This window comes from Doryrhamphus excisus, chromosome 14, assembly GCF_030265055.1.
Source record: "Doryrhamphus excisus isolate RoL2022-K1 chromosome 14, RoL_Dexc_1.0, whole genome shotgun sequence".
In the NCBI taxonomy this organism is placed as follows: domain Eukaryota; kingdom Metazoa; phylum Chordata; class Actinopteri; order Syngnathiformes; family Syngnathidae; genus Doryrhamphus; species Doryrhamphus excisus.
In genome coordinates, this window is record NC_080479.1 from 12,801,603 (window position 1) to 12,820,889 (window position 19,287).

Below are 19,287 nucleotides of genomic sequence, written 5' to 3' on the forward strand. Positions count from 1 at the left end.
CGCATAAACGTGTTGAATGAACAAGAGACCGAGTGTGTGTGTGTGTTTACAAAGTGTAGCTTAATCCATCGCTGCAATTGGTCGGTTTTAGTGTGACGTCACGCGGGAGGCGGCGCCTACGTGCGTGATTGGCACCGTGTTCGCTTGGCAGTCTGTTGCGGGACCAGGACAGAGACGACCGAGGGGGGGTCTGATTGTCTTTGAATGTCCAACCGGGACGTTTGGACACCCACCGCGCGGTAAAGGTAAGACACGGCTTTCGTTCCCTGCTTCATTTTAGCGACTTGTCCCGTTGTATTTAGGATGCAAAGAGAAACACTTTGTCGTGTGAGTGGAGTTTGAGGCGGTTGAGGGGGTTGGTCGCGTGAGCAGCTGTCAGTTGTGTGTTCTATTGTGGACATGGACGTGTGTCTCTTCCTTCCTGCACACGGCCAATGTGTCCCCGATGGAAGTGTGGACATAACATGAAAGATGTGGGATGGGGAACCCCACAAAAAAAACTAAACATGGCCGCATATGTGGCGAGATTGGTGCGAACGTACAGCTGTATGGACACCGGGATGAGGCACTGAGGAGGAATACTATAATATTCCTATCAAAAATACACAACATGTTGTACCTAACAAGTGCACTTTTTCGTCATTATTACCTGTGAAAACTTTATCAACTATGTCCATATTGAATGGTTCACTGAATGCCCACAGTGGACAAGCGGATGCTCCTATTGATTTTTACTCTCCCCTGAAAAGGCCATCGCATAATAATTGACAACATGATGTCAGAACTAATTCATATCAGCAAATGGTCCACTGCGGGGCAAAGGGCCATTTGGTAACCTTTCTAAGCCGTTCACCGTGGCCTCACGTGACGGGGGAAGTCCATTTACATACCAACATCCGGGGGGATCCTTCCCGGGATGGGCCGCCTCACCAGACTCAGGGGGAAGAGGGGGGGTGAGGGGCTGCTGCTTGGAAACACAAATTTATGTGTCTTCTCGTATTCCCTTCGATCTTATAAGAGCCTAATCAGATGAGTTGAATCTAATAGAGTGGAGGAAGGAGAGTAGACTGCATTAGCGTATACGAGTCTCAAGGCAGGGGCCATAATGACCTGTGCCAGGATCCGGCATGACCTTTATTGTTCTACAGGGGTGGGATGAGGCAGACGTCTGCATTTTTGTGGATTTGCTGCTACCAACAGGATGAAGGAAAACCAATTGGGAAAAGTGGGAGTAATTGGTCAGTATTGTGACTCTAGTGGATGCTGCAAAAACTCCCATCATGCTTGGGCGCACCAAGTACAGTTTGTATGACTAGTTATCCAGCCTTAAGCACGGTAAGATTCCCTGATTTCCTCCCAGAATGCTGGGTGTGTTGTCGCTATTATTAAAGGCCATAACTTTGCTTGACATAAAATGAAAATAAAGACTCAAAATGATGCAAAAAGTCATTATTACAATGCCTGCACTTGGAGTGTAGTCCAGTCTATATAGATGCAAAAATCTCTTGAGTGCTGACAATTGATTTGCCTTCCGCCATATTTCATTATAGCAAAATGAATGGTATCATTTATCAATAAAGCGTGAACCATTTCATTGTTGTATTATGAAGTGGTGGCCTAAGGCCATGCATGAGCTTTAGTGTTGGCAGCAAATGCAGCTCGAAGAATATCAGCTAAAGGTAGCCAAAAGAGTCTCAACAACACTCACACAAGTCGAACATCCTGTAGAAACTACAATCATAGTATCGGGAGATATCCGAATTGAGATATCAGGATGGGCTCGGAAGTGGAAAAACAATAAGAACTAGGAGAAAAAGATCCTTGGGTAATTCAAAATCGACCAATGAAAAGTGAAATGGTTTAGCATCATTCTAGATTAAAAAAAAAAATCAAAACAACCCGACATCACCGTGCAGCTCCTGCAGTTTCATTATTAATACAGAGCTAAACCAGTCCATAGATCGAAGATGCATTCAAAGATGCATCATCAGTCATTCCTGCCCCGTTCCTCCCTCCCCGATGCTGCTGTTAACACATCATTGCCTCGCAAGCGGTTATCATGGACTGCTGCTGGTAAACACGAGTGAAAGAGGAAGCCACACTGAGAGTGAATTTATCAAGTGACACGATAAGACCAGACTGCAGCCTATTGTGCTGATTCGCCAGGATTCATAGATGTTCCCTTAAAAGGATACTGTGGGCAAACAAACAAAGAAGAAAAAAAACACATACATCCACTAAGAAACATAGCTGTAACATGCGTCTTGAGGCTCATTCTGAATTGGACGTGTACAACCTGACGAGAAGGCTGAGCGGTGTGGATTCCGTGCCAAAGTAGTAGTGGACTGTCATGTGATGAAATCCTTCGGAGCTGCATGGCAGAGCACACGCTCTCCACCGGCTCCAACATGAACAAGGAGAATTGGGTCATTTTTAGTTATGTTGACGAAGGAGCACTGATGCATCAACTGACATCACAGAAACGTTCAAAAACCGATCAACAGGAGCATTAGTATGCCGGAGTGAGCTTTGGAGACAAATCCAAAGCACTGCAGAGATACACTCCACACCGTGAAAACACTAGAATTATTTAGATGAACTAAGGAATTATATTAGACGTACATAAGATTCATTAATCAAAGTGTGTTGTCCTCATTTTTGTTACTAATTGCACAACTTTTTCTATGAATTCCCATTAAATAACATAAGGCACACATGACTGGTTAAAGCACGGTTATGATTCATATAATTCTGATCGTCATTTGCTTAGTCGGCCATTTTATGGGCGGCGGCATAATCCTCTTATTGTGCGGCTGCGTTGAACTCATGGAGTGACCTACATAGGCTTGGTCTGGATGGAAGAGGCGGGGAGGAGTTAGTGTCAAAAGTTATATTGAGTACACCTTCACCGTCTAATCCAAGAGCGGTATCACAATTCTGCCTTTCCACAGGCGATAACGCTCGGGGGATTGATGTGGCTGATATATATTCGTATGTAAAGAAAATGAAGCAACACGGTCAACACCTTCTCACCCTGCTTATGTAAATGTGCATGAAGGTGTGCCTCACTCTTCACGGCCAAGTTTATAATTGCTCCTCCTGGGCCGAACCCCTCCAGCGACATCTGGGCTCAGAGGCAGCATGGATCTCCCAGGCCTCCTTTGTGATTGTCAGGTCATTGTGAGGAAGCGGTAGTGACAGCTGCTTTGAGAGTATGCCCCCCCCCCCCCCCCCCCCAAGCTCTGTGGTGCCACACATGGGGTAAAGAGAATATCAACTTCATGAGACTGAGATGTGGACTCAGGAGAGAGATTCCCTGCTAGCGTGACTGGAGCAGGGGGAATTAGAACAGCGACGACCCGGTGATGTTGATCGCTGCTTTTAAAATTTACATGTGGCACATAAGTAAAAAAAAAAAAAACAGCCCTCTGATCCTCTATAATCCCTCATCCATGAGCTATCCATCATCTGCCTGCTTGGCAGCCGGACGCTTTTTTTGGCTCGTCTGTCCTTCCCTCCGGGCTGGCCAATGGCAGCTAGGCTGGATGGTGACCACTTCCTGTTAAAAGGCCACTGTATGGGATGAGGTTGTGACAAGACGAAGAGGCAGTCTCGTGCATCATCAGCTTAACCTTTATGATAATATGATGCAACCAAAAGCTCTTGGAATGTTGATATAAATAATCTGATCTGTGCTCTGTTGATATAACAAGCACAGTCACCTGTTTCTCTTTGTTTTTAGAAGCAACACACGCTTTTGTTTTACTGTGTAACTTCCTTTAAGGAAAACATGGCCCTGCAGGTCATATTAAACTCATTCATTCATTTTCTGCCGCTTTTCCTCACGAGGGTCGCAGGGGTGCTGGAGCCTATCCCAGCTGTCTTTGGGCGAGAGGCGGAGTACACCCTGGACTGGTGGCCAGTCAATCACAGGGCACATATAGACAAACAACCATTCACACTCACATTCATACCTATGGACAATTTGGAGTCGCCAATTAACCTAGCATGTTTTTGGAATGTGGGGAGGAAACCGGAGTACCCGGAGAAAATCCACACTTGCACGGGGAGAACATGCAAACTCCACACAGAGATGGCCGAGGGTGGAATTGAACCCTGGTCTCCTAGCTGTGAGGTCTGCGCGCTAACCACTCAAACGCCGTGCCGCTGTCATATGAAATTTAAACCATTGTCACATGTGAAGTTGCACATTACACTAACCCTAAACCATTATGGGAAAATATTAATGTTTCTAAGACTGGTACCACTGTTAACACTGCGACAGATCCCCACAGCTAGTGGGGTCGCCGGCCAATCACAGGGCACATACAGACATATATGAGCTACATTACCTAGCTATATTGTCCTGGAAATGATACGGTGATATAATGGCAGATATATTCAGTATAACCCAGGGGTCTGCAACGACCGGTTATGATGCTAAAGGTTGCCGACCCCTTGGTTAGGTCCTGGATGGTCCAAATCAACATGAACCAAACGCAAACAGTTAGTAGTTTAGTCCGCAACATTTCAGAAAAGAGACAAAAATGTTAATCACTGTTTTCCAATGTCAAAGCGGATGTGTGTGCAAATCTTGTTTGCCTAAAACACAAAGATAATAAGCCTGTGAATATGCTAAATCCATCCTTTGTATTCTCAGGGAATTGAATCAAACACAACAAGACTATGAACTTGACTATGAACTTTAGGTTCATACTAGGTGGGACAAACACTAGTCTGACTAGGAACCCCTTGTCTGTCCACCAGGGGAGGCTCCCTCTGATGGGCAGAGGCAGCTGAATGAATTATTGCAGCGCCCTGGCAGCCATAGCCAATGAACTGCTTTGCTGGGAAGAAATGCATGATGGGACATCATTAAAACAGCTGTTTTTTAGTCTAAACTCATATCGGTACTTGAATTGTATATTTCGTACCAACCTTTAAGTGTTAAGTTGCTGTGTGATGATTTTAGCATTTTTTTTCTCCCTAAGATGACACTGTGAGTCAGTTACTATAGTTAGTAATAACCTTCTGCAATTTCTGATAGATTAACAAGCTCATCGTGATTTGCCTTATAGGACTTGTGCGCACCACAGTATGCCATTTTATGACGTGGACATGTGTGGCTTACATACAGTATATACGAATCTGTTTTTTCTCTAAATTCAGCGGGCGCGGTGTAAACACTGGTGCATCTTAAACACCGGAAATTACAGTAACTACAGTTCGATGACAGCTCAGCCATTGGACCGTGGATCTGATCATTTTATTATTATTATTTTCAGAGAAAACAAGCATCTCATTATGGTCTTCTCTTGAGTCATTCTCACAAGACTTTTTAAAGCTTTTCCCATTCCCCTTTTCCTTTCGTATTTTTAGATAAATGCAACTCCCCCAAACATTTCCTGCATTCCTGTCACATCAGGTTGCAACCCTCCTTATCCTTTTCTTCAGCGTTTTCATCTCCTTTGTGAGCTCCTCTTTATTGTCTGACTTTTTTTTTTTTTGCTTGTCCCCGCTGCATGCTTCCGTGCGGGTGACTTGGCAAAGAATTGCCCCCCAGTGCCTCCCCCCCCCCATTAACATTCTTCCAGGGGATATCTTTCACTTCCAGTGAGTGTGGCGAGCCTGATTGTTGCGTAATGAATCGACCTCTCACTCTGTCCCTCGCAGTGATACTCAGTGAAGGAGTAATTATCTTCAATGGGAGGGGACAGCAGTGTGGTGCAGCTAGAAGAGAGAGCGGGTGATGAGTGGACTTCATCTGTGGGAAGTAATCACATTTAAGCTTGGAAAGTGTAGAATGGCTCCACTTGACCTACACTACGGAGCTGCTTAAGGCCAAAAGGCGATCAGAACAATGTTCAGGGCTGGTAAAAGTAGGAATAGCAATCCCATGAGGGCTTTCAAAGTAATTATTTTAGTTGCAGCTGCAGTAGATCCTAATACATACCTGCCAATGTGTACGCATTTTTTGTACATGCTTGTTCGCATTGCTGCTGCTCACGCCGAAATCCTCAACTACATCTTTAGTACCTCGCCAGATTATGATGCAGGATGGTCTAAAAGGCGTGGAAAATGAATCACTCTGGATGACTGCGTGTCTTGCGACAGAGAGACATGCAGATGAATGACTTCTCCACTGGGCAAAGTAACCAAGTTGATGTGAGGAGAAAGGGAAATGAGATTTTATGGGTTCTTGTAGAAGGGAATATTGATGGCTCTTAAGTATGATTACCAAACATTCTCTCCTTCCACTTCTGTGTGCAGGAGTCAGGCAGCCAGGAAGGCCGACGCTGTTCTACAACCGAGTGGAAAAAGGTAAATAGGACTTCCTCAGCGCGTCTGCTTTTCTACTACTACTACTACACACACGGGAGATTTTCAGGAAAATGTTTCTACATGCTGACATAGCTTTATGGGTTCAGTGGGAGAACTGCCTGGCAGATTTATTTAGCATTCAGTGTGTGTATTAGCTATAACGTGTGCTTGGGGTCTGCCTGTGAGAATGGAGTGCAAATGAATATTTAGTTTGTTTTCCTTTTAGCAGCATAGGCCCTTTTATTCTGATGTTGAAGTCAACACACAGCAACACTGTTAGCCGTGTTGTCCATTCAACATAGCGAGCAAAGGCACATTTGTAATCCTGTGCTTTTGTGGGCGGATTAAAATCCACCGTCCCAGGTTGGGGGATGGAGGGACTGGTCAAATTGAGGGAGAGGCGGGGCCGGCCGGTCGGTCGGATTAACGCCTCATGTACAGCTGTGTCAGTGTGGGCGGCGCTTCATGGACGTTCAAGAGGTGGAGCCTGTTTTTTTTTAATGCTTCATATTAAACTGGGCTGCACTGGAATGACCTGGTCAGTACTTATGTAATTTACATTAATTTAATTTATTATATAAATTTAGAATTTTTGAATATCTGAAAAATAAAATATTTTAGATACTTACTTATAAGTATTAGCAAAATATTCACCTTTTATATGAAATATATATATTATACATAAGGGGGGGGATCTTCCAAGAAGGAAGAGACTGAGAATGTAGGGTCAAGCCCACACTTATGTAAGTTGACTTACATAATAACCTATCGACGTGTGTGTGTGTGTGTGTGTGTGGGCACAGCACTTGAACTTTGGGTGGGGTCGTGGGGGCAAACAAAAGAAGGGGTACTACACACGCAAGCCCTCTGCGGCAGCAGAGGATTGTGGGATTATAAGTGCGTAGAGAGGGCGGCTAGGGTGTGTGTGTGTGGGGGGGGGGGGGGGGGGGGGGGAGGGCAGAGTATTAAAGCCACAAAGGAGGAGGGATGAACACAGGAGCACATCTGTGTATGCCATCCAGCTTCCATGCATGTCTCTCACAAGTTACAGTCACAAAACATCTCTTGATAGCCTCCCATCTTAACCTTGCTCTAATGTTGCTGTCCTCACTCTTTTCTGAGCGTAGAGGCTGAGCAGTTCCGGACAACCGGACCAGAGAACAGACTACAGTAGTTGCACAACTGCGGGTGGTTGGACCGGTTTGCATACTTGTGGCAGCGGGGAGGAAGAAGGAGGAGGCCTCGGCGATGGTCACGGCCATGGAGGATGCCAATGCGGCGCGGAAGGAGGAGGCGCCGCAAGAGGGGACGCCCCTGGGGCAGCCTGGAGTGGAGGCGCCTCCTGCGGCCGTCCAGGCCAACCAGGGAGCAGACACATCTGGAGGTGAGGAAGGCCTGGAGCCATTTGTTTTTTTGCTCTCCAGAAAGTTCATCTGGCATGTACCTGCGATGTTACATGTGTGCTTGGCTCTGATCTGATCACATTTGGAGCTCAACCAGAGCAACGTACACGTTTGTAGGTCTGTTCTGCTGGGATTTTTCTCACATTGCCTTAGGAATTCTTATGAGCATCCACATTGGTATTCACTAAACACACTATATGCACAGCAATACTAAGATACCTGGCTACTACAGGAGGCGAAAATGGAAAAAGTATGGAGTCAATCCTCCCCTTTGTGCTGTTTTAGGAAGATCAACAAGATTTTAGTATGTCTGTGGAAGATTGTGTGCATTTGTGAGGGGTTGGCTTGCAATCTTTGTTCTAGTCTTCATTCCAAAGGTGTTTAATGTCAGTGTGGTTTAGTTCTTCCACACAAACCTCCACAGCATGCCTTGAAGACCATGCTCTATCAGCAATATTGTTCCCAGAAAGCTGGAAGCAATGGTGATGCAAACTTAGAGCCATATGAAATATGTTATATTTCTTCCCAAATTCAGTTTTTCTGAATAAAATGTCCATCCGTTAAATGCAAAAATCCTTCCATTGATCAATGCAATATGTCATAATAATAATAATACATTTTATTTGTATAGCGCTTTTCAAAATACTCAAAGACACTTTACGGAAGAATGGAGTTGAATAAAAGCAAGTAAACTGAGTAAAAGATACATTAAAATACAACATTCATTCATTAATACACAGCTAAAACAAGACTAAAAGCGGGTCGCATTGACTACTTTTGCCCAGTATTTGTGTAACGGGGTGTAGCTTGGCTAACTTTTCTAATAGCCTGTCAGCCTCTGCACACATTGCTACAAACCAACTGGAATACCAATGCTTGTGGTTAAGGAAGACGTAGTCACCGATACAATTCCAGTCGCTTTATAAGATATTTTAAAGGCCGGAAGTGTGTTGTGTGCGTTGAGAATGTTTACGGACGGTTTAGACGAGCTGGGAGCAAGAATAAACATGTCCTCATTTCACTGACAACTTGCACAACGTCAGCGCCCGTTAACAAGCGGTGAAACACAACACGATGTAGACACACTCATACAGCATGCTCTGCTAAACTAAGCTAATGTAAGAGAGTCTTTTTACGTCAACTTTTTGCCAGTTGGTGCTTTGAAAATGGAGAAACCTGACCAATGACAACAGACATGTCAATTATGCTGACCAGAACCAGATTATTATCAACATACTGGTAATTAACAGCGTCTATAAACAATAATTAGTATTTTATCAATGAATTCAATGCAGTTGTGTCCTTAACTGGTTTGGTAACTTCATGAGATGATTCTCAACGCTCTGTCACCAACTGGAATCATTTGAGTTTTATCATGCCCGGTCTAGTTCCTAGAATGTGTCCAAGGGGAGCAGGTTTGTGCAGTCTGACTTGAATGGACATATTTACCACCCACATACCATCATACCGCAAAGGCACAGAGGTGTACACACATTCTCTGGGCCGGAACGGTCTTTAAATGCACTTGCTTGGACAGGCAACAATTCTGAACAACCACCGCAATTTGTTAGAGAGAATTAGTGTACTACTTAAGAGTTTAGTGATTTCCAATAGTTTGTGAACGATGCTTTGTTTGCTTCTTTGTCTTCTATCTCAGCCGTGCAGCAGGTGTCAGACAATCTAAGTGAGCTTCCCACCACCGGGGGCGCCAAAGACATCGACCTGCTCTTCCTGCGCGGCATCATGGAAAGTCCCATTGTACGCTGGCCCTGGTTAAGGTAGCACACACATGTAGTAGGTGAAGGTGAGGAACCAGAAGCTCGTCTGCCTCCCGGCTTGAAGTAGCGCAAGGCTTTAATCAACTAAATGCTCCGTGCTTGGAGACTGAAACAAGCCCACACACGCCGCCACTCTGCATCTGTTGGCTGATTGTGTATGCACTGCAGCTCCAATGCGCACAAACTCATTGTCGACTTGGAACTTTAACACATTCACTGAGCAAAAGCATACGCTTCAGGCACTACTTCACATTTGCACATAGTAGGCAGCATGCCAAGACAATTACAAAAAAAAAAAGCCACGACCCATGAGGCAAAGCCACCCTCCCTGAGCGTGTGTGCGTCTCTCCCAGGCTCATGAACAGCTGGAGGAGGTGAAGCTGGAGGCCGTGCAGGACAACAACATGGAGCTGGTGACGGAGATCCTGGGCGATATCAGCAGCCTCAAAGTCAAAGACGACAGCGCGGCCGAACTGTCCAAGATCCTGCAGGAGCCGCACTTCCAGGTGAGCTCGTCATTAATGATGTTTGGGATGCTAGCCACGTTTTACCAGGCGCTCCCTCTGCACTGACTTGACCAATAAGAGCGCGACGTGTGAGGCAAACTAAGCCACCAACGCCAATCAGAGATGTTTGTTACATAACCCGCAAGATAAGACCCTGCTGACCTAGTGAGGGAGCGTGAGAGCAGGAAGTCTTGTATAAATCATACTAGTGTTACACGCGTGACTTTTTCACCACTTACTCTCAGACCGTGTTGCTAACACAAATGGAGCTGGTCTAGGTGTGGATAGTGGATGTTAAATCCATCCATTTTTTATGCCGCTTTTATCCTCACTAGGGTCTATGCTGGAGCCTATCCCAGTTGAATTCAGCCGAGAAGCTGGGTACACCCTGGACTGGATTAATGTACTCATAATCCATATTTGGGCTTTTAGCCATTCCATGATTAGCTTTTCCAAAGTGATGAGAATGTGTTCACGTTTTTAGTTGCTTCTGTTGACTTAAAGAGGCTCCTCACCTTAGTCTTAAGATTTTTTTGGTTGTTGCAGCAGTGGTGTAAATACTAAATAAATAACAGCAGCTTGTGAATCTTAATGCTCTGTCCAAAAACACTGAAATGTCTTAACAGGTTGCATAACGTTACATAATCTTCCTTTTTCTCCTCAGTCTCTTCTCGAGGCACATGACATGGTGGCCTCCAAGTGCTACGAAGTCCCGCCCCCGGCCGAGATGACCAATGACGCAGCAGTGAACAGCGCGCTGATGCAGGCGGATGCCGTGCGCATGATCGGCATCCGAAAGAAGGCCGGGGAGCCTCTGGTGAGTGTGTCCGCATTCGTTCGTGTAGACTAAATCTTTTAAGAGTTGTGTGAGCAAAGGTCAATTCCCACCTCCCTACTCCTCCACCCCCCCTCCCCTTCAGGGCGTAACCTTTCGCGTGGAGAAAGACGACTTGGTCATCGCCCGAATTCTCCACGGCGGCATGATTGACAGGCAGGGGCTACTTCACGTCGGCGACATCATCAAGGAAGTGAACGGCAAGGACGTGGGCAACAATCCCACCGAGCTGCAGGAAATGCTGAAGGACTGCAGCGGGGGGATCACCCTCAAAATACTCCCGAGCTACCGCGACGCCCCTGCACCCCCGCAGGTACACACAGGCGAATGCTGATGTAATGAAAGGCAGATGTTGGCCAGTGGTACAAGGCTGGTGTCCTGCATTCCCACAATCCCTTATGCTGGAATGTCAACCCTATTAATAACACTCCACATGCTATCTAGGTCACATCCTGGAATGCTCCCTCGCTAGTCTTCTAATATATTGTTTTATTGATGCTCGGCAATTCTTCAAGACATTGGGAGCTGTAAACACACACACACACACACAGACTCAGTGAAGCGCACAAAAGGGAATGAGAGACGATGCAGAATCACATCTTGCTCTGCGGCTTCAGGCAGTGTATTTTCTCCCTTTTTTTTATTGGCTGGTTTTACCGCTTCCTCTGGCTGCTTGTTTAATTCAATCAGACAGAGGACTTACGCTTCCTGGCAAATGGCAAGAGCCCCGGCTGTTGGCGCAGCGTGAACATCTGTGGCGGGTGCACTACGATGCGATCTGGGGAAATAACGGGTGTGAACGAGATTCTGTCGCTGTGTCAGCATGTGAGCTGGAGATTGGCCACCTCCTTTACATCAACAACTTGACACCAGGACTGCAACTAAGGATTATTTTTTTTTAGTCGATTAATCTGAAGGTTGTTGTTTTAATTAATCGAATAATAGCTTTTGCCCTCGATGGATCAACTCAAAATGAACCAGTTAGTGGTTTGGTCTGGTCTTGAAGTCTGAGGTTCAATTCATTTGACTTGTGTGAGTGGTGGTGGCACGCTCGGAATAGAGGGGTCTGGCGCTCTAGCGGTCTAGCTCATGCACGACCATCCAACCTGGACAATTACAATCAATGCAATGGCTTCTCACGGAAATTATGAATTAAAACTGCCGACTGCCTTAATAGACAGAATTACAAAACAGCTGAAATACAGTCTCCAGTTTTAGATCATACATTCATTCATTTTATACTGCTTATTCTCACGAGGGTAGCGAGGGGTGCTGGAGCCTATCCCAGCTTTCTTTGGGCGACACCCTGGACTGGTGGCCAGCCAATCACAGGGCACATATAGACAAACAACCATTCACACTCACATTCATTGGAGTGGCCAATTAACCTAGCATGATTTTGGAATGTGGGAGGAAACCAGAAACCCATACATGCACGGGGAGAACATGCAAACTCCACACAGAGATGGCCGAGGGTGGAATTGAACCCTGGTCTCCTAGCTGTGAGGTCTGCGCGCTAACCACTAGACCGCCGTGCCGGCCAGTTTTAGATCAGCATTTGCAATAAAAGAGACCATTGTAATTATTCGATTAGATTCCGCGATAGATCACGTTTGAATGAATGACGATTAGCACAACATCTGTCCATGTGTCTCTCAACAGGTCTACGTGCGGCCATACTTTGACTACGACCCGGCCAACGACAACCTTATCCCTTGTCGGGAAGCGGGCATGGCTTTCAAGAGAGCTGACATCCTTCAGATTGTCAACAGAGAAGATCCCAACTGGTGGCAGGTGAGGTTTCCACCATCCGTTTAAACACGATAAACATTCCAAGTGACGAGCATCATGTCGTACCGCTCATAGGCGTGTCATGTGGTGGGCGGGGCCACAGGACTGATACCCAGCCAGTTCTTGGAGGAGAAGAGGAAAGCTTTTGTTCCCCGGGACTTTGATGGATCAGGTAGTAGCACACAAAGCCATTCTTCTTGCGATGTATCAACAATTTAGTGGTGTTTTGTTCATTTTGAGTGACCAAAATATTAGAAACACCTCTCCTAGTGTGATGGAGTACAGCTAACAAAAATGAATCTACTCCGAAATGACAAGTTAGGAAGCCTGTTTCCACCACTGAAAGGAAAAAAGGCACAATTATGAAATAAAAAGTACAAATTATGAGATATATGACAAAAAAGTAAAAATAGTGTCACGTGACATGTTTTTATTCCGTAATTTCCACTTTTTTTCTCATAATCATGACTTTTAATCTCGGAATTTAGACTTTTATCGCGTAATTCCGCTTCTCTTCCTCAAAATCCTGACTTTTTATTTTTAAAAAGTGGATGGATGAATTATGAAATATGTTATGAGATAGGAAAGTCATAATTATGTGACAAAAAGTCAAAATAAGAAGATAAAAATGAATAATAATGACAAAAAAAGTGGAAATGATGAGATACAAACTGGGCATGTGCCAACTGCTATGTGGTTTCATTGAAGGCGGCAGCACATGCCCAGTTTGTATCTCATCATTTTGACTTATTTCATTATAATGACTCTCTTATCTCATAATTCTGCCTTTTTATCTGACGTTTTAGCAGGTGCAGGCCTACTTGATGTTGTGGTCACCATTTTCCAAAGGGTTTCTATAGCCTCTTTGGCTGTTGGATTAGTGAACCAGGCCATCTGGCGTGTCTGGTTGGGCTTGAGGAACTTGTAGTTCATGTAGTAACGGTGTAGCAACGCTGCCCTCTAGTGGCTACATTCTGCTGCTGCGTGAAACGTTGAAGCGATGGGTGTTGTTTTGCAGGCATCCTGTGCGGCACCATCGCTGGGAAGAAGAAGAAGAAGATGATGTATCTGACAGCCAAGAATGCAGGTCAGACTCTTGGGATCCTTGCCGATACCCTAATTGTAAACTGACCTTGACAAGATGGATGTTTTGGCATAAGAGTTCGACAGGCACGAGTTGCAGATCTACGAGGAGGTAGCAAAAGTCCCCCCATTCCAGAGAAAGACACTCGTTCTGATTGGTGCTCAGGGAGTGGGCCGACGAAGCCTGAAGAACCGACTCATGGTCCTCCAACCCAGCCGTTTCGGCACCACTATACCATGTACGGCGTCAGCACTACCGTGTCTCAACGTCACGCTGACGCTTTTGAGTGATTGATCACTGTGGTGTGATACAGACACGTCCCGGCGGCCACGTGACGAGGAGCTGGACGGCAACTCCTACCACTTCACCTCCAGGACGGAAATGGAGGTGGACGTGAAGGCCGGCCGCTTCCTGGAGCACGGCGAGTATGACGGCAACCTGTACGGTACCAAGATAGAGTCCATTCACGAGGTGGTGGCCACGGGGCGGACGTGTATCCTGGATGTCAACCCACAGGTAGGGGGAACCTTGAGTCTCATTACACTTGGTAACACTCTGTGTAACCATGGCAATGTAACTAACAATACAAAAATAGGTTGTTTTTCACCAAAATAATGTATTTACAAATATAACATGAACTATTAAGAACTGTGCGTTAAAATTTCCCTACAATGCCTAACTTACTGCATGCTACACTCCTCCATCTTGTTCCAACATCCTGCCTGATGTCCGGTGTGTTTTTACATGCAAAAGATCCACTCCGAGCTCTCATCGAATGCACTTCTGCCACCTTATGGCCGTTTTATGGCTTAAATATGCTCTGAGTTGTGGCTGTAGGCAACCTCCTGATGTCATTTTTATTAAGTCCACAAGATGGCAGTAGCTACATGTGGATTATCGGATGATTTTAGCTACCTCTGCATGATTGAACGTTATACTACATGCTATTACAACATTGGTTCTGAGTAAAGATGTCCGATTATTGGCTTTTTTTGGCTAAACCAATATGCCGATATCGTCCAACTCTCAATTTCCGATATCAGCCCATGCAGATACCGATATCTCCTGTGGTGGAATGAACAGCATTTTTTTTTCATATTGGTTGGCATGATTGGGAAAAAAATCTGAGATCGATATCAACCAACTGATATTAGGGCGAATGTCATTACATTATTGATAAAGACGACTTCCTGTGTGTCACCTCCAGGCTCTAAAGGTCCTAAAGACGGCAGAGTTCATGCCTTACGTGGTGTTCATCGCCGCGCCTGATTTTGACACGCTCAAGGCCATGCACAAAGCCGTGGTGGACGCCGGCCTCACCACCAAGCAGCTCACGGTAACACCGAAATCACCATTCTCGCTTTTCATCATCACAAATTCACCTTGAATGTCATGTCGGCAGGATGTGGACCTGAGGAAGACGGTGGACGAGAGCGCCCGCATCCAGAGGGCGTACGGCCACTACTTTGACCTCACCATCGTCAACGACAACCTGGACAAAGCCTTCGAGACGTTACAGGCCGCCGTGGATAAACTGTGCGGTGAACCTCAGTGGGTCCCCGTCAACTGGGTGTACTGAGAACACGTTCGTGTGTGCACATCTCGAACCGCAAGGGCCGAAGAGGAAAAACCAAGAGCTACTCCTGTAAAATAACACAAATATTCCTGCTATATCGTCTCGATCTCCATCCTCTGGAGCTTGCACGCCTGCAGCTTTTTTCTATTTGTAAGTCAAAGGGAAAGAGCGCTTATTTATTTTATAACTTTTTATCAAAGATCTTTCTATTCAATGTGGATTTGCAGCACAAATGAAAGATCGGGGGCAATTTTTAAATAATTTATTTATTGTAGTTCTTTGGTCTTTTTGTGAGTTAAATATCTTTGTTAGCCTGCGATGGCAATAGACATATTTAGAGACTTAGCTTTAATATAACGAGGGAGATGACAGGAAGAGAACATCGTGGATGTAAACATGGCGAACATTTCAATGTTCATGATCAAACACTGTTGATTTTTTTTTTGTAGTTTTTGTTAAATGTTGTTTTTAGTGTACTTTTGTCACCAACGATCCTGCCTGCTTGTCTGGACTACAACCTTTTCCAAGCCAACATGTTCCTACAACGTTGCACAAAAAAAAGGTCCTCACGTCTGCCTATTCTTCACTTCAACTTGGACGCGCTAAGGGGGAAAGCTCTGTTTAGACTGCAGAAGAAAATGTCATTTCATTCAAGTGTATGTCTTTATTTATTCACACTAGTTTGTTTTTTGTTTTTTAAAATCCCGGTGGTGCCACATTGTAGACAACCTGCTGCCTGTTTGGAAGTGTTTTCATAAATCACCCAAATGTGTTTCTACATTTTTATCTGCAAATTTAAAATAAATAAAAGGTGATTGCGTTTCACAATTGGTAAAAAAAAAATACTACACCTTGTGTCTTAATAACTGCACAGTAGCTGGAGGTACTGCCCTCTAGCGGCTGCCGAAGGTACGACCAGCATATTTAGGGTAATGAGTTTGGGAAATTTCAACCAGGTTAACTATGACAACAGAGTCGGAATATTAGGAGGGGTTTTTTACATCTGATAAATACGGCTGATTGTTACGTTTGAAAAAAAAAAACCCATACAATAATCTTTACATAAACAAAAATAAATTGACTTACTTTTGAAGACAACTCGTGAGACTTCCAGAAAATGAGACTTCCAAGCTGAGACCCACCTCGGGTTATTAGCTTAGCCGACTGTCACACACACACATACAGGGATACAGGGTTAGCCACATTAGCCTCCAAAACTTACCATATTCCGTCAAGTGTTGTTCTTCAAATGTCGTATTAAAAGCTTTTTACCCCCGTAAGATAGTTTCGATGGCATGCGTTAGCAGTCGTTAAGTTCCACAAGGCAGAAGTGTTTGCTTTTGTTTCGAGGGGAAGGCGGGAGAACGACACTGCCAAAGACGTTAGCTAAGGTAAGACACTACCCTGCAGGAAAGGGTCGCCGTTGGCTTCAATGGTTCTCGCAACAGTTGATCGGCATTTAAAGGCAGATGCCATTCACATGATTTCCGTCAAGAAAATCTAGCAGATCTAGCAACCCTTAAATAAATAAATGGATAAATAAATAAATAAATTCACATTAAATTAGCAACATTAAGAACACAAACGTTAGCGACACTGGCATGTGAGCTCCAGTGCTAACAGCAACATTATTAATGTTAGCTTCTTCACTGATTCGTCTTATGTGTAGTGAAGCCTGCTGTTTTGTTTTAAAATGTATTACTACTACTTTTGGGAGCCTTTAATATTAATTTTTGTGTTTAAAAAAATTGATTCAATGTTGTAACTTTACAGACTTTTAATATTAACTTTTTCTAAATATTTAATATTATATAATTATTATAATTATTCTATAATTATTTAATATGACTTTCTCAAATTTTAAAAATGTATTCATTTAATATTACAACTTTGGGAGCATTCAATATTCAGACTTTTAAAAAAAAATACATTTATTGCCACTTTGTAATCCCCCCAATATGAAAATTGGCAAACATGACAGAAAGCCTCAGAAGAAAAGACACCTTTCATTCTTTTTGTATTTTTTTTTATTAATGAATGTAACTTACAGTCAAGCCAAAGAGAGAGCTATATTAAGTGATACGTATTCACATTGTGTCCTAACAGGGTTTTACAGCATATCTTGTCTTCTGTAAGCATAACTGTCAACAAAATAAACAGGAAAACATAAGTAGAAACCAAAACGCTTTACAAACTTTACAACACCAAAAAAAAAAGGAGCTGAGCAAGTGGATGTGAGTTAATTAGAAATCAGCAATATATAAAGACCCCCGCAACAAACTTTCTCACACACACACACACACATACACACACACACGCACAAATCATTACCATCAGGACAGGAATGACTGCAAATTCACTTTTGGCATGTCATGGTTTAAATAAGGGAGATATTAGAATCAAACAAACGCACACAAATGAAGGGAGGTTTGAATTCATACTTTGGTCTGCTTGCTTTTCTTCCATTATGGCTGACATGAAAGTCATAATAATAATAACAAAAAAGGGTGTGAACGTGAGGCTGTCCAACTGAATATGATTGTCGGTGAATTGTTCAAGTGGAACGTGCAGCAAACGTGGACCTGATGAGGAGATCTGCAGCTATTTTCAGAGAAAGCTGAGGTTGGATTAGGGACGCCCAGCTCGGCCATCATCAGCCATGAGCCAAGTCGAGTCGACGCAACCCGATTTTGGAGCAAAAGACGAATAATTGCAAAGTCAAAGATATGACCGACAAGACACAGCCTGTTTGAATTCAAACCTCCCCCACTGGGAAAATATCTGATTTTATTGGACATGATGAAGTACACTAGAGGGAAAAAGTCAATGCAGCATATATCAGGCTTATATGAGGTACTTCATGAATGGATGTATAGATCTATATATAATATATATCAATATATCAACCTTTTTTATTAATTCATTTTTTAGAAAAAAGTCATATTTCTCCTGACAGCGTAAAATACTTTGTCAGTTTCTTTCTTGACTTTGCGCCCGGCTCCGAGTGGGGCCGTGTTTGAGACTGCGTTCGAAAAAGTGCAAAACGCAAATACTGATGGTGCAATAATGAACATGGCGGGTCGATGGGACACGTATGCTTTTTAGTGGAACGGCCGACGACCTCGCTGTGGAATGCTTTTATTGCAGTAGCGGTTGGACTGTGGAGTGAAACCACATTTTAACACCAAACTGACATGAATAGAGAAGACGATTAGCAATTTTGGAAAAAAAATATGCTGCTTCCGGAACAAAAGTAGTGACATTTTTCTTGGTTTAGGTCACTCATAACGGAAAAGGTAAGTCAGAAGTGCAGATTGGCTACAGTTTCCAAGATATGGTATCAGGTTCAAAATAGGACATTTATGCTAATTTGTGCAAAAATTGTTTCTAAGACATGAAATTATTTGTTTTTATTCTTAGGAATCTCTCTCGTGGAAGTGGACAAAATGCATGCATGTCAATAAATTTAATTGATGTTTCTTCGAAAGGACAAGGCAGATCATTATAAGCAGCTGGTGGCAAACCTTGCCACTGAAGATGCACTTTTTGCATTCTATGGAGAAAAGATCTTACTTTTAGCTTGTTTTTCAGAAGATATTCAATCATTTAAGATATTTCTTCTTTATTTCTTGTGAGATAAAAGTGCAACTTAAATATTTTCAATTTTTAAATAAATTTTTTAAGCAAAAAAAATGCCTCAATCTATGGTGGTAACTGATGCGATTTTGAGGTAAAACAATATTGTTAAATATCTTGAATACATGAGCTAACCAGCACAGTTAATCTTATTAAAATAAATGACATTTAGCCACTTTTATCTCGGAAGCAGATCGAGTAAAAAAAATTGTAGACCAGTGATAGAAAATTTGAAGAGAAAGAAGCTTTTTGATTAATCTTAGCTGCTCAACAGTTGAACAAACTCCTCTTTTGAGAAGGTTTCTGTATCACGGCTTCATCTCATGCCACTGGAGTGAGTAGGTGAGTGAAAGGAAG

At 43.7% G+C, this 19,287-nt stretch overlaps 1 protein-coding gene and 1 long non-coding RNA gene across 2 annotated transcripts; one reads left to right on the plus strand and one right to left on the minus strand.

Annotated features, from left to right (window-relative positions):
- Positions 1-108: 108 nt before the first annotated feature.
- pals2b (protein associated with LIN7 2, MAGUK p55 family member b) lies at positions 109-16,141 on the plus strand. Its single transcript, XM_058047787.1, has 14 exons — positions 109-245; positions 6,271-6,321; positions 7,449-7,705; positions 9,382-9,482; positions 9,856-10,008; positions 10,673-10,825; positions 10,929-11,156; positions 12,506-12,637; positions 12,710-12,806; positions 13,653-13,721; positions 13,795-13,956; positions 14,032-14,234; positions 14,926-15,054; positions 15,121-16,141. Exons 3-14 carry the CDS (start codon positions 7,570-7,572, stop codon positions 15,295-15,297), a joined length of 1,740 nt encoding a protein of 579 aa, XP_057903770.1. The 5' UTR covers positions 109-245; positions 6,271-6,321; positions 7,449-7,569; the 3' UTR covers positions 15,298-16,141.
- Positions 5,304-16,781, minus strand: LOC131102299 (uncharacterized). Its single transcript, XR_009119422.1, has 3 exons — positions 16,567-16,781; positions 16,381-16,458; positions 5,304-5,730 (listed from the first exon to the last, which is right to left on the minus strand). It is a non-coding gene; the product is annotated as an uncharacterized LOC131102299 (long non-coding RNA).
- Between the last annotated feature and the right edge of the window lie 2,506 nt (positions 16,782-19,287).